At 39.4% G+C, this 16,471-nt stretch overlaps 1 protein-coding gene across 1 annotated transcript in view; it reads right to left on the bottom strand.

Annotated features, from left to right (window-relative positions):
* Positions 1 to 16,471, bottom strand: part of LOC105267623 (uncharacterized) — a 67,100-nt gene continuing 50,629 nt past the window's right edge. The window contains exons 4-5 of the mRNA XM_011306609.1: positions 9,829 to 9,962; positions 1 to 303 (exon numbers count right to left, since the gene is read on the bottom strand). Coding sequence (XP_011304911.1) covers positions 1 to 303; positions 9,829 to 9,962 — 437 coding nt within the window. The remainder of the gene's footprint in view (positions 304 to 9,828; positions 9,963 to 16,471) is intronic.

The following is a 16,471-nucleotide window of genomic DNA, read 5'->3' as shown; positions in this document are numbered from 1 at the left end:
TCACGTTGAGATGATGATAATGAGGGGTAGGAGGATGGTGTCCAGGGTGAAACGGTGGGCATCCCCTCGGGCTGAGCCACGCAGATCGCCAGCACTCAGCCGCTGGTTGTTCACGTGTGCCATTTGCACGTGCCTCTCAGACTCCTTCTGGTGGGAGCCAACTGATGCTAGACATCGAATTGCAACAATTCCGTTGACGAAGTGACGTTCCTCTGCCTCGAGGCGCAGCCCCAGGGTATTTGGTACACCACCTGATGGCACTGGGTACGATGACGGGTAAACTATCGTGTGCTCCGGGGGTACCTGAAACATGGCGATAACCGATGTTAATTTTCATTTGGTAAAAGCATTTTCGAAAATTTTTTGCGGGAAATTACGGTGAATGATTTATAATTTTTTTGATTGACTGAATTTTATGTGATAATTAATTGAGGCAGAAGGGGAACAACCGTGGCAGGTTATCAGTCACAACTCTCATCCATGCGGCTATCCCATTGACTCGTTTGTTATTGATTGTTTTTTTAATCGAGAACTGCAAATTTTAATTATTCGGGTTAATCAGGGAAATTATTACTTGAATTTTTCACATTTTCATGGATTTTCCGTGGGATGCACATCTGAGTAATTGAGAATTACCTCAATTACGTGAAAGAATTGACTGATTTTTTTAGAATTCTGTAGAAATTCTTAAGTATTTTCTCGTTGTTACAAATTTCGAGCTTTTTCAGGTGAAATTTCAATTGGAATTTCCTGAGAGCTTTATAAAATTTGTCAATCCCGCGGATTTTTGAGAAGCTTTTCGATGTCCCTAAATTTGAAGAAACATCTCGGTGCCCAATAAAAAGACAATTTCCAGCCGTAGAAAATCAAATAATCCTCGTAGACACGAGGGTGGCACTGGTGAACGTGAAAAAACACGAAAGAATAACAAAGTATGGGTAAAAATACATAGTGAGGAATATTTCTTCCCGCACTTTTATTTCCACTTGGAAATTACGGTCACCGACCTGGCGTTGAGCCACACGTCTCTCCGAGGTAGAGGATTCCTCGTGTTCTGGATCTCTTTGGATTTTCTCCCAGGTCCTCCCATAACGTCTCTTTACATTTCTACCTCCTTAGTTCTATGGCGAATTTTCCATCTATCTCTCGGTGCCCGCGACTTTACAAGATTTACGCCTCGTAAGGACATTCGTCTTGCGATTAATCGAGCGTGTCCTGCCATTGGGGGGGAGCGCCAAATTCAATGGATATATTTCAATGATTATCGGGGATAAATAGGCACCGTCTGCATTTCCGGAGGAATGCCAATTTTTTTTGCGCGTCATCCCAGAATTTTTTCATAAGCGATAATTTTATGAAAATTCGAAAGAAATCCAGAAATTCTTGAAAATCTAGAGTTTGAGAGAATTCGATATTTGCATTCCATAAAAATGTTTAAAAATATCTAAAATTTGTCCGATTTATATAATTTATAAATATTGATTAACGATAAAAAAAAAACGGAATATTTTTTTATGTCAATCTGATCGACGATTTCCCTCGAAATTACGAAGAAAGAAAATGAAAAATGAAAAGATATCAACGGGTACCAACTCCTTAAGAGTATTTGCTTGACATATTTTCTTGAAAACAAAATTTCGCTGAAATGTTGAAGAATAATGGAAACTCTCACGAAAGCTTTCACCTAAAATTGAATTAAAGCCTGCAGCATTGAGAATGCGGATGCAACCGCTACCGGAAACTCAAAAAACTTCTAACAATGCGTAATTATCCTGATGCTCACCGAACCAGAGCATCCTGTAATTTCCAAAAATAATACCCGCGGAAAGCTCATAATTACACGACGACAAGACCAAGAGGATGAGCTCCCTGTGAGGGGTTTCGAAAAAAAAAGTGCCAAAAAAAAAAGTATGAATAAAACTCATCCGACATAATTCGAGTATCTCGTAATGGAAGAAACGTAATTCAGTGCGGCGGTGTTTGCTGTGAGTACACAGAGACGTGAAAAAAGATGAAAAAGAAAGAACAGGGAAGAAAAATAAAAGGAGAAACAGACATACAAAAGCTCTTGGAGTGTCCCTGAGTCCCTTTTCGTTTCGCCTCACGCCCGCAAAATCCCGGTGTCTCGCCAGACGATACGAGACGACGTGAGCCGCTTTTCCTCCAGATATATCTGTATATCGTACCTGAATATAATACGTGCGATTTCCACCTCCATGTGTTGGTGCACTATACGTTATTTTTTCCGGGGGATGGAGACGATCCCTTTAATGACTCCACACGGTTCTGCTCTTGATTCTCTCTGGGTCTGTACTTGGGAGCCAACTCAGCCCCAACTCCTACTAAATTCTCACTTGACGGTTTTAAACCGTTACGACGATACGAGATGGCCGAATTCCCCGAGATATAAAAATATTATAAATCTCATTATCGTGAGGGGGGATTTTACTAGGTTTTTCTTCAAAGAAATGATTCCTCCCCTTTTTTTATTATTTGAGTTTCGATTCGATTTCAATTAAAACGAACATCAAATTTCGAATTTATCATGGAAATTCGAGAAAATTCGATTTTCTCGGATGATAATTGATTTTGCAATACAAGCTGGGGTTTTCAATAGATTGAAAATTCTGGGAAATTGGTAGTTTGAAGTATTGATTTGAAAATTGCGAATTACTTGAATATTCAGGATGTTAATGATTCGTCGATGAATTATTCAAAATTCCTAGTTCTTTGACTGGGCATTTGAATTTTTATTTCTTAACTGGGTCGCGGATTTTTTTGGGGAAAGGAAGATTTAAGGTGGAATTTTAGGAGGAAATTAAACTGATAATAAATTTTTAATTCGACAATTCCTTAAACTTCAGTGAAACTGCGCTGTTGAAATAACACAATTTTCCGGGAAATCCATGAATCTCCGTGTTCCCCCGAAAATTTGAGGATAATCTTGATTTTTCAGGGGATGGACCAGAATTTCCATACCAACTGCCACTAAATTCCTACGTGACGGGTTTAAACCTTTACGAGAAAACGAGAGATGGTCGAATTTTCGTGGATATAAAAAATATGAAAAATCTCCTCATCATGAGCGAGACGAGTTTTCTTTTCTTTTTTTTTTTTCGAAATGCCACTATTTCGGGGTAAATGGCCCCATAAAGTTTTTTTATGCACTCGAATGTGAGAATTCCCGGATGAGATGTAATAAGAGTAATTACCGTCTTTTATTCAACTGCGAGTAATGCCAGCGGTTTTTGCAATGCGAAGTAGAAAAAGTATCAGGGTAATGCATTTTGAAGTACTTTTCGTACTTTAAAATGGAAATTCTTTATAGACGCCAGTAGCACGGAAAATTTCCAACTGACATTTACAGCTTCCCTGAATATTTCCGTGAAAACTCTGAATTTCCAATTACAGACACTTGAAACTTCACTTTAAACATAATATCTTTTTTGCAATTATTCTTTAAATTCTCGGGCAAAACCAATTGACATTTTAGTACTCAGCCGAATGGTTTTCACTTAATGATGGCTTGGCGGTTTCAACTCTCACCTCGAGTGCTTCCCTCCCCCGATCACCATAACAAAGCGCAAAAGTTAACGAAGGGTTGATGAAAATTGATATCTCTGCCTTGAATTGATTCCTCAAAGTAATTCCCGAGCGTTTAGTATCACAAAGTCAAGCCTGCACACGTTGTATTACGTAATTTGATCCTCGAGTTGAACTCTATCTCAAAGCCCTGGCGGTGGCTGTTAGCTGTTACCGGTGGGGTTCTAACCCCTTTCCACCCCCTTTTCACCCCCTTTTCACCCCCTTTTCACCCTTGTTACCACATTCTATAACGCGTAGAAACTAGTTTTACCACGGGCTACTGCTGTAACAAAGTGGAGTCGAAGCGGATGGTCCGTTGTAGTCCGACAGTATGCGGTCAAGTCCAGTAATTAAAGCAAAGTGCCATCTTGGAAATCAAGAAATCCCCGTTCATCATTTTATCACACGATTTCCCAACCAAATGAATAAATTTAACACGGATTTATTCATATTTTTCATTCAGATATGATCTGCAGTAAAAAATTAATTAACTCGTATTGAAAGATCTGGAGTAATTCATGAATCGTTAGAGGTTTTTTTGGACTGGTACATTTTTTTTATTCATAGTCTGTGTATCTGAAAATTGCCTTGAAACTCGAGGCAGATTTTGATATTCAATTCGCGGGCGCGTTAAGTTCACTTCGAAAATTTTCTCGGGGGTTTGAGAATACACCGGGGGACAAGGGATGAATCCGAAACATTTAATTCCACGTGCTGACAGCCATCCCGGAAATTAGAAAGGATTGCATTAAATTCGAGTGTAGCGGCGCTGAAATTTAATTATGTTCTCGAATTTATTGAATTTCACGCGCTCTTCCACACGAAAAATTATTTGAGTATTGAAATAGAATTGAAAATCCAAAATTGAGAATTTCGTTGGCGTCAAAGAAGTGAGTGGATTAATCATGAATGGCCGCTGGCATTTTGTCGAACTGAGTCGCATAAATTGCGAAATTATTGGGAAAAATCCGCAGAGACTTGCAAACTAATCAAATAATAATCCAACTGGCAAAAATTTTCAACTCGTGCAATTAAAAAATATTAGAAATTCATAGTTTATCCACAATTTTTATATATTTTTTTATGGAAAATTTTTTATTATTCCTCGTGGGTGTGAAATATCCGGACTTAATTTACATGATAATTTTCTGGAGGCGATAGCGATTTCCCGAGGAAAAATCGTGAGGAGTACGGAGAAATTTATAGTGCCATCAGTCGAGAAACTCTATTATCAATTTTTCCATTCAACTCTGGGTTTTCCATTCGCACAACAGCGTCAGAGATTAAGTGGCTCGAGAGGGAGGACAGGCTGAACTCGGTACATTATTGACCCCCGAAGTGTGTACTGAGGACACCCCAGCCCCCCCGGTTGCTCAGCAGAGGGTTTCATCGGTTGCTGCCGTTGGAAAACTGCAAAAGAGATGAGCCCCGAGGAGGGCGTCACCCCCCGATCGACCCACTCTTATCCCCCAGCTCATTCTCACTCCCTTTCCTTCCTTCCTTCCTTCCTTTTCACCCTCACCTCGTAAATCTTAAATTTTCCCCTCCCTATCCTATCCTCATTTCCTCTATTTTTCCTCTGTCTGGTGGGGGGTGAGGGTTTCTGCCCTTTTCTTGTTTCCTCAACAATCTTAGCACGTCTTTCACCCCTTTTGTTGTCGGGAATGCACCTTGTTCGCGTGATGATCGAATAGATCAGCCACAGTATCTGGCGAGAATCAAGAAATATGGCGGTTGCGCACAAAGGAAGTAATTCAATGGAAGGTACATCGTAATTGAAAATGGAAAATTTACTCCGTAAAATTTTATGATCTATGCATATAACAACTTTACAGCTGTTTTTTACGAATATCTCGGTAATTAGGGAGTGGATCGAAATTTTTATTATTATCTTTTTTTTAGGGCTGGTTGAGGGGTACAAAAAAGGTTATTACGAAATTTCCCTGTCTCTCTTGGATTTGGAGGTATTCCATAAAAATTGAAGGTATGATGCATCCGGAAGAATTTTTAAGTTGATTTGAACTGTTCATCAGTCTTTAATCAATATATCTCGGAATTGAGGGATTATTTCAAAATTTTTATTATCACCTTTTTTGTAGGGCGAATTGAGAGCTACAAAAAAGGTTGTTGTGAAAATTTCGTAGTTTCACTCAGTCTCGAGTTTTTACGAATTGAAAATGAAAAAGATGAGGAAATTTCTTTACAGCAAGATAATGGATTCGCGTGACCCGCGGGTTTCTGTCTTTTTTTTAAATCACGTACACGATAGTTCGTCTCTTTCTTACTTGAAGAGTAAGAAGTTTTCACTGGGCAAAGAAACGCGAGCCATCGTAATCTGCCACTTTGAGAAAAGTTTTCCCTTCCTTTCAGTTCTTCGTCTGTCCGGTACTTCTTTTTGAAATTTCCAAAGGATCGAAATTTTCTTTTGCCTTTTTTCTCTGAAGTCGGTTGTGGGTGAACTGAGACAGAGAAGAGTAATCACGTAAATAGAAACGCGGATGAATTATTCAGTGTTTCGTGTACCGACTAATTAAACTCGGCCAATGCGTTTTCGGTGACCTAAATGTGCAGATGAGATTTCTAAAACAGCAAAATTCTCCAAATTCAAATTTTTCATCAAAATTAAATGACCGCAAATGTTCCAATTAATTTGTTAATTTTCACTGGTCAATAATCGATTTCTCCGAATTCCTCAATTAATCCAACGAAATTTCAATTTAGTTATTAAATCAGTACAATTACATCTAAATTGAATTCTTGTCCAAGTATACATCCCCTTGAATATCTCCCGAGAATTTATATCGCACCCGATTAAATTCTCCCCCCTGAAAACACTCGATTGAATTTATTAAAAAATAAACCCCGCTCAATGCTTCATTCCATTTCTGATGCAATCAGTGTCTGACCATTGCCGATATCCACCACTCGCTCCAAATATTCCCCCAATTCATCAACTCGCGCTAACGATCTGAATCAAATTAACCCCTCCCCTCGGAATAACAAAATAACAAAATGAGAAGTTTTTTTAAAAAAAAAGGAAGCACCGAACAAACACAATTTGAATGATGAAATTAATGTTCGTTAAACTGATTGATTTACCAGTGAGGACGAATCAGAAATTAACCACTGGGCTGTGAGCCAGGGATGGTGGAACGAAGCCACGGGTTTATCCCCGTGGAATATCGATGAGATTACGAAAGGTATATTCATCTCCCAGTGTCTATACTGTCGTAACCATAGATTCGCGCGGAATAATTGCGTTATGGGGGTTTAGGCTGCGTTTCTCGGTGCTCACCGCAGTCTCAGACTTGTGTTTGAGGAACCGGGGGACACGAGCTAACGAGCGAATCGCTCGTCAACTTTAGATGAGAGGACCCTGATGTAGATCGTCACCAAGTTTACGGTTTTCACGGGGATTTGGTCGAGTAATTTCCCTTACCCGAGGTAAGGGAAATTCTTGGATAAAGCAAGGGCCCTTTTCTTATTCCTGTCCGTCCACAATATCTATCGTTAAATCCGACGACTTGCGCAGAGGATGAGGTACTTCTTGTTGACAATATCCCGGGCACGAGATGAGGTATAAAGTGTGGTTGTTGGATTTTATACTGATTCCACTTGCACTCGGGTTGACATCAGCTGTTTTGCTGTTTGACATTTACGATGATTTTTTTTTATTATTTGGTTGGATAATTTTTTAAGGAATATCAAATTTTTTTTTGTTAGTAGATGAGAGGGAATTAATTAGATGAATTTTCAGGGGCTGCAGACCACGTGAGGTGCGGACTAATGATCGCCATGCATCAGCTGGTGAGGTGATAGGGAGGTTGAACCCTTCAGCTCCAGGTATGTATAACACGTGAGACGTTGGGAGGATTTTGGGGTGGGATTGAGTGAAGGCGTATCTCGTCACCTCGTTATCGGCGAGAGGTAACCCATCACGGCCTCGAAACGTGCCACCACGTTTCACGATACGTGCCGATACCACCTGGCAATCTAACCGGCCCTTTTTCCCCTTTTTCTAGTTTTTTTTTACTCCGATCCTCTGACCAGATCAATCTCCCCCACGAGACCATCCCTGAGATTCGAAGACTATGACTTCACTCAATGCATTTCGCCCATTTTTTTGTGGTAAAAATACCCGGCATTCGAATTGTTAACAACAAATTAGAATTTACACTGTTGAAGGTTTCTTGAAATTTCACAAACTCGTCTGAGTTTTCAGTTATACGAGCGTGAATTCAATTTCAATTAAACATTTTTCAGGTTTCAATGAATTTTTCCGTATTTTTAAAAAGTCGAAAACGGGTAATTTCCAGTGCGTTGTAACATCAGAGGGATTTTTATTAATCATCTTTTATTTAAAATGCTGGGGCATGAGCTGGTCATCGCATACGCAGAATCAATTGATCATATCATGAGTCCCTTATTCCATTTCCGGTGAAAATTTCACGGCACGTTTCCCTTATCAATTGACAAACCACGGAAAAACTGAAGGCAATGGGAAAGATCCCGCCACTTGAACGGTACCATTTCGCCAGCACAGTCGATCGTTTTCCAATTTCCCTCTATCGGAGATTCGCGCGAAGAAATCGTAAACGGAATACTCCCCTTTATATATTTTTTATTCCTCTCGGTGTATCGGCTCATGAATTTTTGGTGGAATATTCCCGATAAAATGGAACGAAACGGAGTTGAATATGAATCATGGAAGTCAATGGTTTATGGTTTCATAATTCTCTCACGTGATATTCGAAGAATTTTCCGTGATACAGATACAACCGAGAATTGTGTTACGAAACTGGAAAATTCGATAATCCCTTTCGATCTTAATGGCAGCTTATCTATTAAGCATATTTCACGATACAACGTCCAGCGAATGGATAACGAGGGGATGGGCAAAAGTTTTAGCGATATAAATGGACCATTGGGTTATACCAGGACCAATCGTTTGTCCCTCGAATCGAGATATCGTAAACCACTCGAAATATTATCTCCGAGGGATCGAAAAAATTCAGTTGGTGTTCTCAATTCCGATAAAAAAGTGGGGTATCCCCGATTGGTCTTTTAATGCTGATTATTTATTACTATACGAGAGCGAAATATTCAATCGCCTCCTGGAGCTCGTCAGTGCTCGTCGGTGCTCGTCGGTGCTCGTCGTCTTCCAGCGATTCGGCTGGATCAGGGTTTACAGGGATTTACAGAGATTGTATGATAACAGTTATGCTCAGTTGAGGCTAGGCGCTTGTACAATCGATTATCAGCGGGGCATTATGACGTGACCACTTGCCTCCCCCACTTTCATCTCACTGTTGAGCTCCAACTGTTGGGTAATTGCCTTTGATGACGATGATGCACCCAATCGATCTCGTGTAACAACCACTTCCCACGTGAATCCATTACCCTGCTTGATTAATTTCGATTAATATGTATGTACCATCCCCAGGAACTATCATCCCCGTTTTTTCATTCATTGAATTCAGAGATGATTACAGAGCTCCAGAGATCCCCCCATTCCATTAATTACCCAGTGTTATTTTACTATTGAAAAAGGAATTCTATGTGTCGTTTTCCGGGAATTTTCACAATTTTCTAGGAATTCCTTTAAAAATATTCAGTTTTATTTCAAGAGTTAGGATGTCAGGCTGGAGCTGCCAAATGTCTCAAGCTAAAACAATGCGATTTGATTTTCCTGCGCGTATGGAACGTACGTTGAGAAAATTTTAATACTGTTATGATTGAAGTTTTTAAAAATGGCGTTCATTGATAGATTGAGCACTTGGAAGGGAGATTTCCATAACGATAAGCCATAAGCATTTTCTCCTATGAAGTATCCTGGATTTTCATATCTCCTGAACGGTCTCTTCAGGTTCTTCCATTGGAGGGAACATTACCCCAGGATTTCGACAAATCGGGGTATGTGGGCTGTGGGATATTATCCGGACGGATGCTAGTGGATATAACGGAAATGGGATTTTAACGAATCCTGGTGAGAATTCTAACGGGATATTCGTTGAAACCAATGGGGTCAGCTATGCCACAAGGGAGGACATAAAAAGTGATATTCCCGGTAATTATTGGGTTGAGCATTGAGCAGACGTTGGTTTCGGACCAATGGATTTATCGAGTTCAATTCATGATGAACGTAATTGAAAACAGATCAACTGCATTAGCACTGGTCTTCCCTCACGTCTGCTCCATCTGGTCTGCCATAATCCAATGTGTAATGGCTATAATGTACTGTACCAGTATGCCGTTGATAGTCCAATGAAGATCTGCCCTCGGGATAGACGGCCATGCCGAACAGTTGGCCGTTACATTTTCCCCAACTGCGTAGTGAGATGACAGTCCAGTAATTTCGGGGCCTCGTTTCGGTAAGGCTGTAAAAATTCATTGCACGTGGTTATTTCATTTCACGAGAAACTCTGGCATCGTCATTATTTCACCCCCGAATTTCCATAATTACAACTAATTTCGTTTCTTTATATTTTTCGCTTGGAGTTATTTACAAAAATATTGAAATTCATGGATGACATCTACTAATAATTTTACCATAGATATCATTTTTTTTGAGAGATGATTTTTTTTTCATTTTTTATCATTTTCTTTTATATTTTTCGGGAAATTACTTTCAGCTGTTTTTTACAGTTTTGTAATTCTTTTTAAAAGTTTGGACACTCGTGAGTCATCAAATAATGATAAAAGACAGAAACGTGATATTTTTTAACGTCAATCCCAAGTTTCGTAAGTTTACCAGAAAAATAAAAAAACGTGAATCGTGACGGAAAAGGTGTAGAAAGTCCTTAAAAATATATTACTGAGTACTCGAATCTGCATGAAAAAAATTGAATCAAGTATGACTCGATTTGTTGACTTGATTCAAGTTTTTTTTCAGATCGTTTAACTCATTCGAAGTTCATCACGAAGTTGGAAGAGAATAAAAAAATGCTGAAGAGTAGAGTGCGTGTTAATAATTCCGGAGCATTTGGACAGTCGTCAGGGAAGAAAAACGAGCCATCTCCACATATCACCCTAAAAGGACACTCCCGCCATTTTGAGAGGCAACCGTAACCATTCCTGAATGTTTCATGAGGCATTTTCACGATGAAATTGGGGGGAAACGACTACCCGTTATTATTCACTATGAATTTCCCTTCACACTCCGCAGTTACGCTATTGTTTATTCATTCGCGGATTAATCAATGCTCCTCGACTTATCGAATTGGGCTATTACGTCGACAACTTCCTGATGGTTGTAATCGGTACACAGGAATTATGAGGGACATTCGGTCACCGAATGCTTCACAACGCTCAATTAAATATTGCCCAGTTGTTTGCCAATCTCCTAGGGGTGGCACACGGAATGACAGAGTACGATGGCAGGCACCATTAACGCCAACGTTCAATGAAATTATTCACGAAATTGATGATAGGGCAGGGTACGTTCAATCAGTGGAATTGACCTCATCCTCTTGAATTTTTTTGTTTTATTTATCATCGGCCCGAGGGTAGAAACTTCACACGCTATCGCCTCAATTATTTCTCGCGCTCAGAAAAAAATATCAATTTTTTTATTTTTTTCTACACTCGACATTTGGATGTAATTTATAAAAATATATACATTTATTTTTTTTCAACAAGACCTTCTATTTCATTGAATTCAAATAAAGATTTATTTATAATAAAAAAAAACGAGAGCATATCGATATGAATGAAATGTAAAACAACAGAATATTGACAATTTGAATAGAATCTCTCGGGGATTTCCATTTTGTGCGTTTAAATAAACTTTATTTGATTCAAATAAACAATTTTTCTCGGTGTAGTAGGTGGATTGTGATTTTTCTAGTGGCAACGACAGGATTCTTTGAAAAGAATTTCTCTCGGTGTACAGTGCGAAAAATCTCGTCTCTCGACTGTTGAACCTGAGCACTCAGTGACTCCTCACATTTACCATCGAGAAAAAAGCGATCTGGATCCCTCAAATATTCCACTTTGAGAGCGTTTGCCAAGTTGTGAAGACTTCTTCCTCAATTTTCCCCTGTTTTATTTTTTCTTCAATTTTTTTTCCTTGCCCTCCATCAGTGGTGGAATTTTTTTTCTCGTTACTTCTCATTTCTTATTTTGCCCCGACGTCGAAGAAAATGCCAGAGGAAGCTTCCGTGAGTGCCTCCCGGTGGCTCAGGAGGCGTACTGGTACCGGAAGAAACCTGACGTCATTTCTCCCTGGTTTTTCCTTCTTTACACCATTCTCTTTGAACGGTCACCATGAATATTTATAGGCTCATGAATATTTAAGGTACTGGAAAGTACGTGTAGCGGTAGGTTGGTTTTGAGAACTGGGATATGCCACTGTACTGTACACATTGCGTCTTGCCTTTTCTTGGTGCTCTGGACCACTGTCAGTTTTACTCAGATATTCTTCAGCGTCGTGGGGAGGGGGCTTATCCGACAAATGGAAATACTTTAGCAGTCGTGAAAATTTGCAAGACAAATACGATACACCGCAGAGACGAGCTTTCCTCAGGAGATTCCACCCTGTCGTTATAATTTTATTGGCTGACAACGGAGGCGATAAGTCGGCCAATTGTTCATTCTACTGCTGTTCAGTCGAAAAAATTTACTGATACCAGTCCATTCTATGGTTTATTCAAGACCAGGGATTCGGATCTTGGGGCTTATTCTCAGGAGAAATCGCTCAAAGGAATAGAAAAAAATGGTTTGAGGCAGCGCGATTTTTTGGGGTGTTTTGTGGTGCTTGTTTTCAATTCGATTCAAGTCAAGCTTTTGTATTGATATTTTTGATACTTGATCTTAAAATCAGGACGGAAAAAGAACTTGAATTGAGTTGTACTGGATTTGGACTAGAATTATTCTTTTATTTGCAATTTTTCCTTCTCCAAATACCAAATTGACTTGAGTTGACCTTTCAACTTGATTCGTGTCGATTTTTGGACTTGACTCAAACCATTTTTTATTTACATTCCAACGGAGAAGTAATTCACCGGATTACCCCTCATCTCAAAAATGTTCTGGGATCTACTTGAATCAAGCGAAAAATAAAAAGAAAAATAAATAGAGTAACAATCGAATGAGCCTCGAATGAGAATAAAATATTTCTTATTCAGGACGCATTTTGGGGATGATCCGTGCTGAATTGACTGATGAAAATTGAATCAGTCAATTCTCGTGGGGACGTAGGATTAGCTTCATGAACTGGTTTCAACAGGAGGGGCTGGACGTTCTCGTATTTTCCAGGGTGGAGACTGGATAAAACTGGGATTTGATCCGTCAGAATTCGCCGGGCGTAGAATCCTCCCCGAAATTACGGAAATTAGCGGCCTCGGAGGGGGTTTAGGACTTGAGCGACGGCCTCCACCGAATGGTTAGGGGCCTAATTCAATTATTTCTCCGCAGTTGACCCAAATGGCCACTCGGCCATGGTACACCCGCAGTCGTTTAGTTTTCGAATTATCCCTATCGTGTTAGTCCGCTGGATTCTCCGCTCCTATAACTATGCATAGGGTTATCTCCATCAGTGTGCACCATATCAATTTAGGTTTATCTCCTTGAATCCTCTTGTTGCTACCAGCCGCCTCGTTACCAGGTGGAATATTACATTGTTTCACTGATGAAATATTATTGATTGAATTGCACAGCGGGAAAACGATTATTTCAAAGGAAAAATCAATTTTCCCGACGAGTTTCGTTTTCGGTTAGAGTCGGAATTGTTTATTCAAATAAATTGAACTTTATGAGGAAGTGAGGAAGTTTGTTGGAATTGCGAATTATATTGCGAATTTCTAGTAACGAATTTTTCATTTTTGAGGGTGAAATTTTATCAAGTTGTTTCTCGGTCTCTTGCAACTGTTATTCCATTTCAAATCCATTACGAGTGAATTTCCAAGAAAAATATGCAATGCTTATAAAACTCGGTGGAGTATCCACTCTCGCGATTACGATGTACTCGAGTCCATGGTTTCGTCATACATCCGGGGGGGAAATAAACTGAACTGTTGCTCGTGGACGGGGGAAAATAGCTCTCTTCAGTCCGACTTTTCTTCTACCCTCGAATGCTTTTCAAGTGGATTTTCTTATCCTCAACGATGAAACAGTTATGGATATGAGGATTTCCCGGGGATATGCCCGGACAGACTCCCGTTTTTTTCATAATCTCGTCAAGTGTTCTTGTTGCCATAGAAATAGTAAAATAATCCGACACGCCCTTCCCAAGAAAATCCATTTATTTGCTTTTATGATATTTTTTTCGAAATAAAAAAAAATCGTCGATAATCCAAAATGAGTATTAATAAATTTAATAACTAACAGATTTTTCTACAACTTTATTCCGCTCTAGGATGTAATATATAATATTTAATTAGCGCCCAGATTTTTTTTCCTGCGAATATAGTCGGGGCTGAAAAAATTCTGATTAAAGTCAATATTTTTCCGATAGTACTCCCCCAGTAATATTATTATAAATAATTTTTTCAATTATGAACTCATTACTTGTTTCTCCGCTCTCCATTTTCGCCTACGATACCAATTAAATTCACTCGCAATTTCAATGTCCAAATATTTTCCTGGCCAATGGGAATAACTTTTTCAATTCCCTTTGCCCCACATTATCCCAATTTACACTGATATCATGATGAATAACAGGATATTCGAAACCCCAGAACGAGATTATGAATAATCCGAGTGATATCTACATCCGTTAATATTTATATTCATTCGTATATTAGCATGTCCAATATTTCATCTCGCATGAAATTAACACACAAAGACAGAAAATGTTAATTAACATTGCTCTCCTCCGCTTTGTCCATAAAGTTATAACTGATATTTACGCAGTCGCACGGTAAATAACTTCGGTAATTAATCCGAAGCCACATAAATTACCCGAGTGCGCATTAATATTCAAAGTCTACGCATTTATCTCATTTTTTTCTCGGACTAGCTTTTTCTGCCATTTTCAGTAATTGAATACGCCGCAATTGTTTTCATTCATACTCTGACTAATTGGATAAAAGCTCCACTTTCATTTTTCTTCCACAACACCCAACAATAATTCGATTTTTGATATTAACGACTCCCTGACATTTTTTTATTTTTCATGTTTTTTGTTAATTATTCCATTTTTTGTTTTTCCCCGTCAATTTTTTCCACCGTTTCCCAGAAATTTATGAAAAACGTGAAAGATGAGAAAATACTGTCAATAACTTCGTAAATTCTCCCGAAAAAAGTCTCCCAAAGACTGAAATTAAAGTGACGGTAGTTATAAAATAAAAATAAAGCAGAAATTCCGTAATGATTGACGTCATTGTCGGAGGATTGAGTGACATCCGCAGTGAAGGGCTCGTCTGGTTGATAAGTAATTACGCGTTCGAGGAAGCAGAAAAGTCTTTTCCAAAGTCATTCATAGCGGTGAGGCCCCCAGCTATTTTCCCTATCTCCTTAAATTACCCAGTCTTCATCCCTCTCTTCCATCACCGGATTTCCATTAAAAAGAAACTATTACAGGTAAATTCCCCCAATCTCGGATTTTTTTCCGGGGTGTAAGTGCCTTCTAGACTCCTCTCTAGACTCCTCTCTCATTCCTAATTGCTGGAGGTATAAGAGGCTGGGGCTTTCACTTGCAGGACGATCTCAGAATGTTATCCACTGGCGATTGACCGAGCCTGGAGGTACGCCAAATAGCCTGAAACATGTACCACTGAAATTCCACGGATTTTTACCCTCTGGCAGGGCTTCTCGCCAGTTCTCCATGAGTTCCAAGTTTTTTTTTTTCTTCTTTTTTTTTTGTGTTTTCTCAAAGCTCGAAGATTCGCAAAGCGACGTGTCCGCACGGCAAACGAGCACAAGGGATTCTCATCATTTTTCTTTTTTACTCGCCCTTACTTTTCTTCTCTCCATCCTTTTCAACTTCTCATTGCTTTGTACTCAAAAAAGGTGCGGATACGCTGACACGGTCAGAGTCCAACCCCTTCCTGGTGACATCGACTTTTCTATACGGGGTAATAAGCCACGGGGAATCCGTACAGCTTCCGCCTGACCTCGGGAAACTCTTTATACCGAGAGTCTGAAGTTGGAATCAAAGTTTTTTGCCGGCCTCCATGTTTTTTTCCCCCTTTTTCCCCTTTTCCATTTTTTCCCTTTTTCCCTTTTTTCCCGTTCTGTCGAGAAAACGGAGGGAAAAATTATTCCACTTTTGGTCAGAACGAGGAACTTATCGATGGTGAGAGAGTTACATTGATTTCAATGGTATTTTTACCGACTGCATTGAATCCAGAATTTCATTCAAAATTAATTACCCAGAGAGACCATGGACGAAAAAAATTTTTTCCAATTCAAATCTTCCCGTCAACAATTTAAAATAATTCAACCACTCATTTTTTCCGGAATTGACTATAACTGTTCCTATACTTTGACCTAAAAATTATAAAAATTAATCATTTTTCTGAAAAAAGTCACTCTAAGTGATTCGACAAAATTTGAAAATAAATTCGCACTGATCCGCAGCCTTACATCCGCTCATTAGCGCAAATGATTAATCATAAGAAACGATGAAAGTCGTTATGTAAATTATTCGCGTTGGAAATTTTGCGCTTAGCGGAGAGCACCACTTGACGGGGATAATTTGGCCCTCAGCTGAGCCATATTCCACGTAGATTTTTGTTTTCTCCCCTTGCGATTCCATTTTGGCTGGAAACTTGGTGCTTCCACCATGGTTTCTACTTAACCATACTTAACCGAGTTCTCTCTCTAGCCGTGGAAGATTGGTATAAACCGTTCTGGGAATTGCTCAGGGGCTCGAGGGGCATTCGCCTGTACAAACGTCTGGGCCCCAAAGCGTCGTGTACATGTCTCGTTGCTTGCATACTGCAAC

Source organism: Fopius arisanus, unplaced genomic scaffold (assembly GCF_000806365.1).
Source record: "Fopius arisanus strain USDA-PBARC FA_bdor unplaced genomic scaffold, ASM80636v1 scaffold00048, whole genome shotgun sequence".
Lineage (NCBI taxonomy): Eukaryota > Metazoa > Arthropoda > Insecta > Hymenoptera > Braconidae > Fopius > Fopius arisanus.
Note: the sequence above shows the minus strand (reverse complement) of the source record. Positions and strands in the feature narration are given on the sequence as shown.